Source organism: Myiozetetes cayanensis, unplaced genomic scaffold, assembly GCF_022539395.1.
Source record: "Myiozetetes cayanensis isolate MyiCay16 unplaced genomic scaffold, myiCay2020 scf1, whole genome shotgun sequence".
Classification (NCBI taxonomy): Eukaryota; Metazoa; Chordata; class Aves; order Passeriformes; family Tyrannidae; genus Myiozetetes; species Myiozetetes cayanensis.
The window spans coordinates 76108450-76121229 of record NW_026086604.1 but is presented as its reverse complement, the minus strand read 5'-3'; the positions used below and the strand labels follow the sequence as shown (position 1 = coordinate 76121229).

Sequence of the window (12780 nt, the reverse complement as noted above, 5' to 3'; positions counted from 1 at the left end):
TAAACCCCTTTTCAGTGTTTGAGTGATCTCAGTGTGGGATTAGTTAAACAGCAAATTGATGCTGCCAAGACATGCCCTGAGAGACAGGAGTAACAGCAGTGAGTTCATCATGAGGCAGAAGCACACTTGCCGAGGCTGTGGAAGAGTCAAGGTTAGAACAAAAAGAGAGAAATCCATGCAATAAGAGATTAGTTCCCGGGGCTATTCCTTTCTTTGCAGATTGCAAAAATTCTTTATAGGTGTAGCTCTAGGGATTTATATACAGAAGTCTTTTCATTTTCTTTCTCCTTTTCTGCTGCTGCCAGAATCTTTGTGAGTTCTACATTCAAATGAAAACTTTACAGTTCAGAATGGATTAATACAGGATTACAAGAAGAAGATTATATTTCTGGATCCTCTCATCTCTTTTTTTAAAATGTATATCCCAATACTACATTGCATCTATTCAAAAGGACTCCTTTATGTAGAGCCATGTGTTAATATAGCTGTCAAAGGAAAGTAATTTTTTAAAAGTAGCTGAGATTTGTGAAGAATTCTAAGAAGATTTATTTAGCTTATAAAGTGTGTTAACAGGGCTATTCATTAAAACTCTATAATAATTTAGGATTTAAATGTGTCCTTACATCATGCACACTTTGTATTTGGCTTTTTAGATCCAGTATTACCTGACGTTATATTTCTTTCTTTTTCTCCTGCAAGTACTTCATGCCCTCTGACATTTTTGTGTAATAGAAATTCCAGTGCAAAATATCACAGACTCTCCCTGTTCCTTTCATCCTAAGAACATTATTTCTCTGAGCTTTTCCAGTCACCAACATTTGGTAATCTGAAAGGTCTGATCCTGCTCCTACTGAGGTCCATTGAAAAACTTCAAATAACAGTCAGACTCTTCAGCTCTCTGTAGAGCCTTTAATCCACAATATTTTAAAAAGAAAAAGCTTCAGTGTTCTTAAAAATGTAAAGTAATAGTAAATTCCTTAGAGTTAACACTCACAAAACCCATTACAAATTATGAAATGTATTTCAACAATTCTGCATGTTTTAACTCACTTGAATATAAAAAACTTCAAATTCTGGTTCTCATCTGAGACATGCAATAAACCTTACAACAGAAATGGCTAGTGTTGTAGTCTGGTTAGATTACTTTCTGTCTACAAGGAACTGGGCTAAGACTCCTGTGCTGTACTGCCAATCTGAATACTGGTATCTGTAAGTTACCCCTTCTTCTTATCTTCTTATCCTATCCTCCTTATCTTGCCTGTTAAATTAATAAATTTAAAAATCAAACATAACTGTTTCTCATTTGATCCTCCAGAAAGACTTCAATGTATGTACTCAAAAAGATCAATAAATATCAAAATCTAACAGATTTAATAGCACCAAATAATCTTTTCTACTTCTCTAAACAAAACGTGAGTAATTTGGTAAATCCTGGCTTGGGTTAGATCTAATTTCTCTTTCTCATTTCTAGGTAGAAGAGCTACTAATGTAGGTACCTTCCATGGTTACATGACCAGTCATTTATCATGGAATCACAGGATCATTAAAGGTTTGTGTAGGATGAGACCTTAAAGATCATCTTGGGCTGTTTCCAATGGGATGAGGTTCAACAAGTGCCAGGTCCTGCACTTTGACCACAACAACCCCTGCAGCGCTACAGGCTGGGCACAGAGTGGCTGGAGAGCAGCCAGGAGGAAAGGGATCTGGGGCTGCTGATTGACAGGACGCTGAACATGAGCCAGCAGTGTGCCCAGGTGGCCAAGAAGGCCAATGGCATCCTGGCCTGGATCAGGAACAGTGTGGTCAACAGTTCCAGCGAAGTGATTCTCCCCTGTACTCAGCCCTGGTGAGGCCACACCTGGAGTATTCTATTCAGTTCTGGGTCCCTCAGTTCAGGAAGGATATTGAGGTGCTGGAGCAGGTCCAGAGAAGAGCAATCAGGCTGGTGAAAGGACCTGAACACAAGTCCTATGAGGAGAGGCTGAGGGAGCTGGGGTTGTTGTCTCTCTCCATCTTTCTTGCAGGCTCCCTCCAGGTACTGGAAACCCTCAGCTAGGTCACCCTGAAGCCTTCTCTTCTTTATAAAGGAAAGAATGAATAGTCAGTCACAGAAATAAAGGTTTTATGGAAGGCTCCTGACATTAATTTTTCCATTCCATACCATGGGACAGATGTGTTAAACTGAAGGTTAACAGTAAAAAAAGTCAAGGGATACAGGGACTCCATGCCATACGTCTCTGCATCATGCAGTTATTAGGATAAAAACCATTTCTTTTTGCGATAGAGAAATTCAGGGAACACATAAAGAAAAGTCTATTTTTAAAAAAATCTGAAATCAGCTGTTGCAAAGTTCCTTTTTTACTCTTACACTTATTCTGTCAGTTTTCACTCAGACCTTCTCAAACTTGAGCTCATCAGTCATGGATCTTGTCAATGATGTTGAGTGAGAGAGGAGGAGTTCCCTTCCTGCATAAGCTCCTCCACGTACAAAACTAGAGAAAAAAAAAATTCTTCAGTGACATCCCAAAATTAGGGAGGAATCTTAGGGATTATGAGAACTCCTTTCACATGCTATACCTGACCTATGTTACTCCAACTCCAGTTTGTTGCACCACTGCAGAGCAGGAGAAAAATAACTGTGACGTATTCACCTCACCTTTTCAGAGAGCAAAAGTAAAGTTAGCATAAGTAAACAAGGCTTTCTAGGCTGCATTCCATTTTTCTGAAATCAAATATATGTTAAAAGCCTCTTGCCAGAAATAATAAACAAACAGTATCTTAACAAATAAGCAACATTAAGCAGTCGATAATTCAATTAATCAGCTGTTATAAAAAGTCGAAGATACTGATAATTTATGCAGATACTGAAATGTGTAAGGTCAGCGGCAGAGTGATATAAGTGACCTACTTTTAGGAAGATTTTAACCCTGTCTGTTACATTTCACATTAGCTCCTGGTACTCTGTAGTACTTTAAGGATAAATAATATGATGTACCAGAGTCCCAGTTCATTACAGATTCCTCCTCTTTCCCAGCAGCAAGAAAGTTTCTTGCTCTGTTGCTGTATCCTCAGGGGATTAAATGGTCAGTTGTTTATTTGTATTCACTGTATTAACTCTTTCTACAAGCAGACTTTTATTTTTTAAGGTTCCCAAGGAGACAGAACTCATCTCATAATTTGCATGAGCATAGGCATTTGATGACTTCCCTTTGAGATTACACCTGGGCTTGTTTTATTTCAGGATCTGCAAATCCAAGAAGAAGAAGCAGATGCTTCACTTACCTAATCTTGGCCCACAATTTTCTCTGCACAAAACATTCTCTTTGTACATAGTTCACTCCAGAAACCTGGGATAATTCTGCCCCCCAAAAGTTTTTTGCAGTTAGTAAAGAACAGTATGTGAAACAAATAATACTTACATACAATGAAGTTCTCATGTAACACTTATTTTAGTATGGATTATTCTTACTGGCTAGACAGAAAAACTTTATGGGTGATAGATGTGAGGAAAGAGATTGTTGGGTGTTAAAATTTCCAGTTCTTTCAACAAAACTTCTGAATGACTGACCTGTGGTTCAAAGACATGAGTAACATAAAAGTTTGGGTTATAGCTGTAGCAGCTTTATTTATCTTCCAAACATCAGGCTTCAAAATAGGTCAAGCCATTTTATTCTGTTCTGTTCCTCAGTTCTGAGGCAGGGAAGATTCTTCAAGGAATAAGAGTAATCCTACCTTTTACCTTTCAATCCAAGCTGTCCACACAGAGATTTAATAATGGATAACAGTAACTGATCATTTTAATGATGGGCAGCTGGGTCTGCTAGGAGCTGAACTAAGAGCAACAACTAGTTTCAAAGACACTGAATTGAGAAACTTAACACTTGCACGCTAAAGTTTGTCTCTTATATAAAAAACAAAACAAAACAAACAGTAAAATAAAAACCAATTAGTGAAAATACACATTCTATTAATGATTATAACAGAAAGAGTCTTATGTGAATCCTACTCAACTCACCTGAGCCTATTAAATGGTCCACTCCTAGATATTTAAACCAGGGAAATGGAAATATTTATCTCCTTTTACTAAACACTTGACCAAAGACACCTCGACAAGTACTTCAGGCTTTAAAAAAGACCAACTGACCAACCAACAAACCAACCAATCAACCAAAACAACCAAACACTGCTAGAAAAAAAATCCCCAAACCAACAAAACCAAACCTATCTGCCTTCAGAGCTGAGAGATTTTACTGTACAACAGTGTTCTGCTTCAGGGACCAGTGAACTCAAAAAACTGAGCATATAGCTTAATATATGTATTTTGAGAGTAGTGATCAGTCCCTTCTCTTGTGCTCTACTTATCACTATTATATAGCATTTGAAGTGTATGTGTTTGTGCAAGAACAAGATAACAGTTTGTCTAATATTCTTAACATATAATACAGAGGGACTATTATTTATACAAAAATATTTCATGCATTTTTACTTTGAAAATGTACTTTTTAATATCTTAAAATCAGTCCATCATGCATGTACAATATTTTACTCTGTATGTGCTGAAACCATTGGGACCACTAATAACATAGAAACCAAGTAAGGCTGGCCGAATCTGGACCTTGTATAACCCTGATACAACACTGATGAAATATTGTTTCTTAATGAAAACAGAGAGACAGCAACCTCTGCATCCAGGTTTGGTCAACCTTAAAGCTTAGTGAAGTCTGTCCGGATTCTTTCAACCTATATCTATTTTCTTTCCTTTTTCAATGCATTCTCACTCCATTTTCATTTGTCTGTTCTGTTTAAGAGCATTTTAAAAATAAGTGTCATTAAAACAATATTTTAAAAACCTGACTACTTAAGATTTGAAATTATCTTTTTTTTTTCCTTTCATAAGGCTAAGTTTTCCCTCCATCTCTGCCAGAAACTCCCTGTTTCTTGGTCTTTATCTCTTACTTGTAGTGTGTTCCTCTTCTAGTAGTAACTTTTCTCCATTTTTATTCCTCCCCTCACAATATATCCTCAAAGTATCCAGACACTGATTCTTCCCTTGCTTTTTCCTGTGCTACAAAACATAATGTTACCACAATTGTTGTGCACACATTCCTTGCCAAATAATTACCATTCCCAGAGGAATTTGTCAGTCCCAACAGACAAAACTTACTATAGAACCAACCATGATAAGAATACAGATTTACCAAGACTGGTCTAAAATAAAGGGATATAATTTGTGTCCTGTATCTGCAGAATTGAAATCAGAATAAAAAACCATATGCAGGAAAAAAAAAAAAAGAATAGTTTTGTATGGTTTTAACTATAATAGTTTAACCTCAATAGTTTTAACCATTTCAGAGCAAGATAATTACCTTGAAGTTTTGCTGATAGACCATTTCACTAAAATCTCTTCAGGTAATCATCCCACAGTCATGTATTTTCAAACAGAAGATTATCTTGGAGTTCATCTGATCTCACCTGTCTGTGGGAACCAACTGCTTAATCTGATCAAGCAGCCATGATTGTGATGCATCCTTATTCTCATACCTCATCCAATCTGGGCTAGGCCAGTGGTTTCATTCAGTGATTTGGGAAATTAGGCTATTTGTCATGGCACTACCTCTTTTTCTTAAAACTTGCCACTGCTCTAGAGTTTGCCTCTGTGTGTCTGAACTATTTAATTGTAAATACGAGAAGCACTTCCATGTTTACAGTTATGCACTGAAGAGGAAGACTCATTCTTTCAGCTGAGGCTCTAAGTGGTACTGAGAAATTTATAAGAATACATGATGGAATATTTCCATGTTTTCACTCTACTTAGAAGCTGAATCCTTCTAAGACAAGTGAAGACTTCCACAGGTAGCCAAGCAAAGAATTAGAAATAATTTAAAGCTTCAGTAACATAGCACAAAAGACTTGTACTACTTTCCTTCCTTGAGCAAGAGCTCCTTTTAGACCTTCACAGTCTTCTATTTGCCTGTGTTGCATGGAAGGTGTTGGAAACACAACATGTCTGATGTATGTAATTATAGACCTGACTTCTCTATCATGACTGAAAAATTGAAGCCCTTATGTAGGTACAGATTCTCAGCATAGCATGCAAAAGAAATTAGGATGTATTTCTAACTTGATGTTATGTTTCTAGGACCCATGGCAGGGAGGCTATGCAGATCCAAGTGCTGGTTAGGAGCTTGTGGTGCGAGTGAAAGATCCAGAGGCTCCTCTAGCACATTCCCACACTCTTCACGTTGCTGCTAGGTACAAAATATTCTGCTCAAAGCTCGCATTCTCACTCAAATAAATTCCCATAACCCAAAAAGAAGGATTTTATTCTGTCTTCACGTACTAATTTGTCTTGACAGGACTCAAAATATAATTCGATCTATTTTTCATGCACAGTACTTATTAGATCTTTCATGCTGCTGAAGTACTCAAAGAACAAGTTTAGGATGGAATACTCATAAAAAGTATAATTCAAAATGTACCTCTGGTCAAAATAGTCCCAAAAACTCATGAAGAATTTGGATTATTATACGATATGTTCTACTTAAAAGAAGAGTAAGCTATGATTATATCCTAAAGCAGATTTGCTGTTTCTCTTCTCTCATTCCAGTAATGTAGATAACCTGGAAAGTGGAAAGGGCACATTTGCGGTAAATATTTTTTTTGGTTTCTAGATATTGCTGCTTCCCCCAGACAGTTTTATATGTACTGGAATTTAGATTTAGCATCAAAAATTGAATGGATATGTAAGTGCTCAGAATGAACAATTTCATGCTTGTTTTTCAGGATATTCATATATTCTAGTGTGAGTGAAAAAAATTGCTTTAAAGAAATATTCTTCGACTCTTTAGGTTGCCAGGTTTTTTTCCTGTCGAATATAAATAGTGGGAGCATTTTGAGGGTAACTATTTTAAGGTTCCCATAAGAAAGAACTATGAAAATGAACTTTTTGAAAACATCTTTTTATTGCCATAGAGATGTAATAACACCTGTGAAAATTCAGTGTACTGGCTTATTAATGTAATGCATTGGTTAAGAAAATACAAACCTACAAACCAAACATTTCTTCAAATACATTTGTTCTTGTTGCAAAGAACAAGATTAATCACACTTATAATCTTAAAATCATATTTTAATATCTTTCCTCATTTAATCTCTGACACCTCTGGACCCTATCTTGACTCCTTACTTGCCACTTACAATGTACCTGTGTTTTAACAATTACTGATAGGAGGGAAAGGGAAGCTGGGAAAGCAGAGAGATGAGTTACCTCTGCACTGCAAACAAATTACATGCCCTAAGGTGTGATTGTCCATGGCATAAGCTCCTGCTTAGAGTGAATGGAAATAAAAGGAGAACAATTAAGCAAAATTTGTTCTTGAATTGAAGACTATGGTATACGGTAAAAAGAAATTAAACCTCTGACTAAGCACATCCTCACTGTTTCAAAGATAGATTGTCAGTGATGTAGTTTTGATTTGGACTGTAGAAAAGGTCTGGTCTCTCAACAGGATGCTGAGATACAATTGTTCCTCATTTCACTGGAAACATATCTTTTAATTTCTATCCACACTAAGCAGGACCACCTGCTGTTGACCATGACTTACTGTGAATAGAAAACAACTCCTTTTGTGGTCCTCTGATTTGTTCCACGTATTGGTGTAAAATAATGATAGAGCTATTTTCTTCATGTATGTTCCCTCCTGCTTTATGAAATATTTCCCATTAACCACAAGCAAAGGAGCAGTAAGTGTTCCCCCATGAACAAGTGTTACAACTATGCTGGTACACAAATTGACTTTCTTCTGGTTCTCAGGCACTTCTCCTGATTACCACAATCTTTCAAAGATGATTGAGAGTGGCCTATGAGGAGAGGCTGAGGGAGATGGGATTGTTTAGCCTCGAGAAGAGGAGGCTCAGGGGAGACCTCATCACTCTCTACAACTACCTGAGAGGAGGTTGTAGCCAGGTGAGGGTTGATCTCTTTTCCCAGGCAGCTATCAGTAAGACAAGAGGGCGTGGTCTTAAGCTCTTCCAGGGGAGGTTTAGGTTGGATATTAGGAAGAAATTCTTTACAGAGAGAGTAATCCGACATTGGAATGGGCTGCCTAGGGAAATGATGGATTCTCCATCCCTGGAGGTTTTTAAAATGAGACTGGATGTGGCACTCAGTGCTATGGTCTTTTAACCACAGCAGTGTTGGATCAAAGATTGGACTGGATGATCTCAGAGGTCTTTCCTAACCCAGTTGATTCCATGATTCTGTGATCTCAAGTAGGGCTTCCTTTCTTTGTTTAGGAGTCTTTCTATTTAAATTTGTAAACTGTTATGAACTTTTGAATAAATAGCTTGCAGTGTTTAAATTTGGTAGCCAGTCTGTTTCTTAACATGGCTTTGCTACTTTAGTTAATTTGATCTGGAATGACATGAGGAAAATGTCTGGTAATTTTTCAGTAGAACTTATAACTCCAAATTAATTGTTTTTTAATAAAGTAGGAAAAAGTAGAAGTTAATATTTCCATAAACACTACGTGAAATGGCAGCTACAAAGTTCTCATTAGAATATGAAATTAGATTACTGATTTTTTAAACAGTCAAGTGTGAGAATATATCAAAGACCTTTTAAAATAGAAAAACCCACCAGGGTTACAACTTGCTATATAATGTACTTAGTGCCCAATTTCAATGACTACTTGTACATAGCCTCTTCTTCACTGTACAATCAGTCCTTTCTGCTTATTGTATAATCTTCTCAGAGACACTGTAACCTATTAACTGCACAGTATGTTCAATCCTTCACTACACACTTGTGCACAAGTGCGTATTTACAGACCAATTTGAATTGCACACTACCTCAGTGTATGAGAAATTCCCAATCTTATTTGATACATGAACCACAGTGACAGAACCTGGTACTTTGACCCCAGCGAGGGTCCTCTGCTGGCGGCAATTTCACAGGACAAATGAGCTGATGCATCTTGTTTGAATCTAAATCCAGAGGTCATAGACTTAGTCCTTGTCATGTTCTAGGAGGCCATTATAAGTAATAAGTATGCAATAATGATGACTGTCTGTCTTAGAAAGTAGCAGAAAATTTGTTTGACCTCAGCCTGTAAATCTATCCTCCTTTCTTCCAAGATAGGTAGATATTAACAATAAACACCATACTGTAATGCTTCTAACTTGCAGAACAGAACATCTAAATTGGGAACTATTAGGTATTAATATAATAAATCCAGAGAAATTTTTATTTTCAGGGAAACAATGTAAGAATCCACTTTGTCTCAATTTTTGAGTTAGAATGCGATCCTAGGGTTATTCAATCAACAGATTAAGAGGGGTTGAAAGATACAGGCCGAAAGTGGAATCTCATTGCAAATAGTAGTATATGAAGTGAATGGAAGTGCAATATAGATGTTTTACGTCAGAATTTGTAGTCCATTACACTCAGCTGAGCATGGATTAAAACACGTGTGCAAACAGTCTTCAGAGTAAACATGGCTGTTCATGCACATGGAAGTCACCAGATATACCTAGTGTATGCAGAAGCAGGATCTTTATCACTAATTTAAAATTTGAGATTGAAACTTAATTCGAAACTTGATAACTTTACACGTTTAACAAGGCTTCTATGACAGGTAGGCAAAGATTGCTTAGTGTCAGTTCACAGAGAGGTCAGCAGTATAAATTTTGACATAGGTTGTAAAGTAGTCTATACAAATTTTATATTGCCTATTATCTAGTAAAAATCTTGGAATAAAAACTGAGTGAGCAACTTGCTTACAAAGATAATAATTCTCTTCTTACATAGTTGACTTGTGAAATACTTTCAGTACAGTTCAGATAATGTTTGTATAATAAACCATGTTCAAATAAAATAGAGATACGAAGAAATCTTCAGTCTATATAGCAAAGTGAGTGGCTAGATGACAGGGACAACTGGAGGATATAACTTTATTAGTATATTGTATGTGGTCTGCACACACAAAAAAACATTATTAGTGAAATATATAATAAAAATTTTGTGTTTTGATACTATTTCTTTGAGATACAAAATAGCTTATTTGTAATTACTCAGTATATTAGGGGTAAAAAGAAGCAATAAAAGCTATGTAAACCTGCATTATCTATAAAAATATACTAAGCTGACACTTACTCCTTTTATATTTGCTTTAAAGTAAGTAAAGCTAGCTGCTTAACCTTATGAATTTAAAATACTAAATCAGATCACACAGATCCTTTGGAAGTTTTCCCTCTATTTAGGAACTGTTCACAGAAAAGATCAGTTTCACAAGGCAGGCAAATTAGCTGCTGTCTCTACATAAAAGGTTTAAGATCAAATCTGCTTTTCTAGGAACAATATATCGAAGACCAATACTGAAGACCAATGTAGAAAGCTTTTGACCAACCCATATTCTACTGATAAAAGAAGACTATATGAAGACCAAAAGACACAGCAACCACTTGAAGCTGCAGAACCACCACAGCAGAAATTTCTAGTAAAATAATAGGTAGGATTTTGTTCTTACATAAATTCCAGTTCTTGTGCAATATAAGTAGCATATTGCACAAAGTAAATTTTGCTAGGATTTTTTGGCACATGCAGAGATTTCCATAGAGACACTATTGATGTGATTCTTCACCACAGGTACCTAAGAAGAGCAAGTCCTTATACTATAATGAAGTTAATACAAAATACATTGATTCAAATTAACAAGTATAAGAATGAGGCTGCTTTACTTTAGGGTTACATTTTTTTAGTTCTGAGTAGCAAAATGCTTTCTATATAACCCCCTGTGAAAAGACAGAGTGCAGAGAGTGGGTATGTTAGTTGCACACCGTAAGGACAGATTTTACACTGTACCTCCTGGCGCAATGATAAAGCTACAGCTGTAACAACTTATTCAAAAATCAATTCCTTGTTACAGGCTTTTTACAATTGTGCTAGAAGTGTCTTGAAGAGATTTGCTCTTCTCACTGCAGATGAAAAAAAGTACTGGAAACTATTCATGTGCTGTAGAAATGATAACCAATAAATCACTTATTACAGTAGCAATATTTTCTGCTATACTGAGACAGAATTGTAGTACTTACTGATAAGTAAAAAAGGAAGATAGGATACAGTATTAATTTTAACAGATTTTCAAATCTTAACAAAATCATCTGTTATTTTAAAGCCAAGTAAGAAAATCACAAAAGAAACATGGCAAGTGTTACATATTAACAAAAAATTAATTAAAAAAAAAATTTAAAAGTTTATTATAAATATACATAGTATTTTGTGAATCTCTTAAGCTTGGTATATTTATAACTTCACAGAAAACTTCAGCAATGATAAGGTAATAAGAAAGATTTAACTGGTAAATTAATACTAAGTTAAAATATTAGATTTATAAGTAGAAATTTAAATCTTGCACCTTTTTTTCATTTTTCATATTTACACAACTGTTTTTCCATTTCCAAAGAAAATGTATTTGCAAGAAAATATGTGATTGGCTGGGCTTTTTTTTTTTTTTTCTTCCCCCTCCCCCTCCTTCTTTTTAACAGAATAATAGAATCACAGAGTAGTTTGGGTTTGAAAGCAGTTGTTTACCAATGCCTAACTTTTTGTATTAGCAAATAGTTATTTGAGTTGTTTCCCTTTGACCTCATCTTTGTTTTTAACTGGAGGTACAGTTAATTTTCTGGATGAAATTTCTTACAGAGTTATGCTCATAATAAAAGAAAGTCTAGTCTTTTTCTTAGTGCTTCTTTTTTGATTGCCACATTCTTTTAAAAGGAATTTCTCTTGAGCTGTGCAGCCTTGAAATTTTAGTGGTCTTTCAAATTCTTCCCCTGCCCCCAGCTGCGACCCCATAAAACTATGGTTTCTTTTGAATTCATTTGGCATTTAGTCTGTACTTGACATCTCTCTTCCAGTGCATTCCCAAAATTTCACCTGAGAAGCAGTATAGTATTCAGCTACAGTTCTTCATTGATGTCCATTCTGAGGTTTTCATATAGATAAAGGACCAGTGAGTTACGTAAATAAAAGTCAGCAATACAAATATCCATAAACATATTCAAACTTGACTCTTCTAAGGAATATAAAATAGCACAAAATTAGTTCTCTAAAGGTAAGTTAATAGAAATTACTGCATCAAATGTAGAAGCAGGTTTACTTTGTTCAAACTGAAGGGCAATAAAACCTATAAACTTGGATATTTATAGATTTTGGTAGTAAATTTTCAATTAATCATTCATGTAGAGGTTGTAACCTAGGACTAAAAGATAGAAAGCCTACTACTCTTCTTACTATCAGAAGTATTTATGGAGGAAAAGTAGGAAAATACAATGTCTCAACTACTACAAGACTGTTCAGAAACAACTCAGAAATGAAATAATTAAGAAAAAGTAATTTTACATGGAGTGAACTAAAATCAACATGGTTTTATTAAAATAAAATTTGTCTTTGTTGTCTTATCACCCTTCTCAGACAACTGAAATGCATCCATGAAAATTTATTCAAATTTAAGCAGAATCTCTGATATAAATGCTTCACGGAAAATTAGTGTTTAATGCTATAAAAATCAGGGTCTATAAAAACTTTACACAAACAGAAAATCAGTAATAACAAAAATACCAAAACCAAACTGTCACGGTTTTGCCCAGCCGGCCAGCCCCTGGGGCTGAAGATGGTTTTGTCCAGGTGGATTTCCAGACAAGAAGCCAATTAAAACTCTCAGTAATGCCTTTGCTAATTACATATTTAAGAAAACGGAAGAGAAGGCTTGTGGTGGCGCA

General features: G+C 35.6%; 1 protein-coding gene across 1 annotated transcript in view; it reads left to right on the top strand.

The window, feature by feature from the left end:
- Nucleotides 1-8185, top strand: part of LOC126647692 (uncharacterized) — a 183643-nt gene extending 175458 nt beyond the window's left edge. Inside the window, 5 exon segments of the mRNA XM_050330237.1 lie at nt 1775-1794; nt 1797-1823; nt 1826-1886; nt 1888-1980; nt 7873-8185. Of these exon segments, the coding sequence (XP_050186194.1) occupies nt 1775-1794; nt 1797-1823; nt 1826-1886; nt 1888-1980; nt 7873-8185 (514 nt within the window).
- The last annotated feature ends 4595 nt before the right edge of the window (nt 8186-12780 follow it).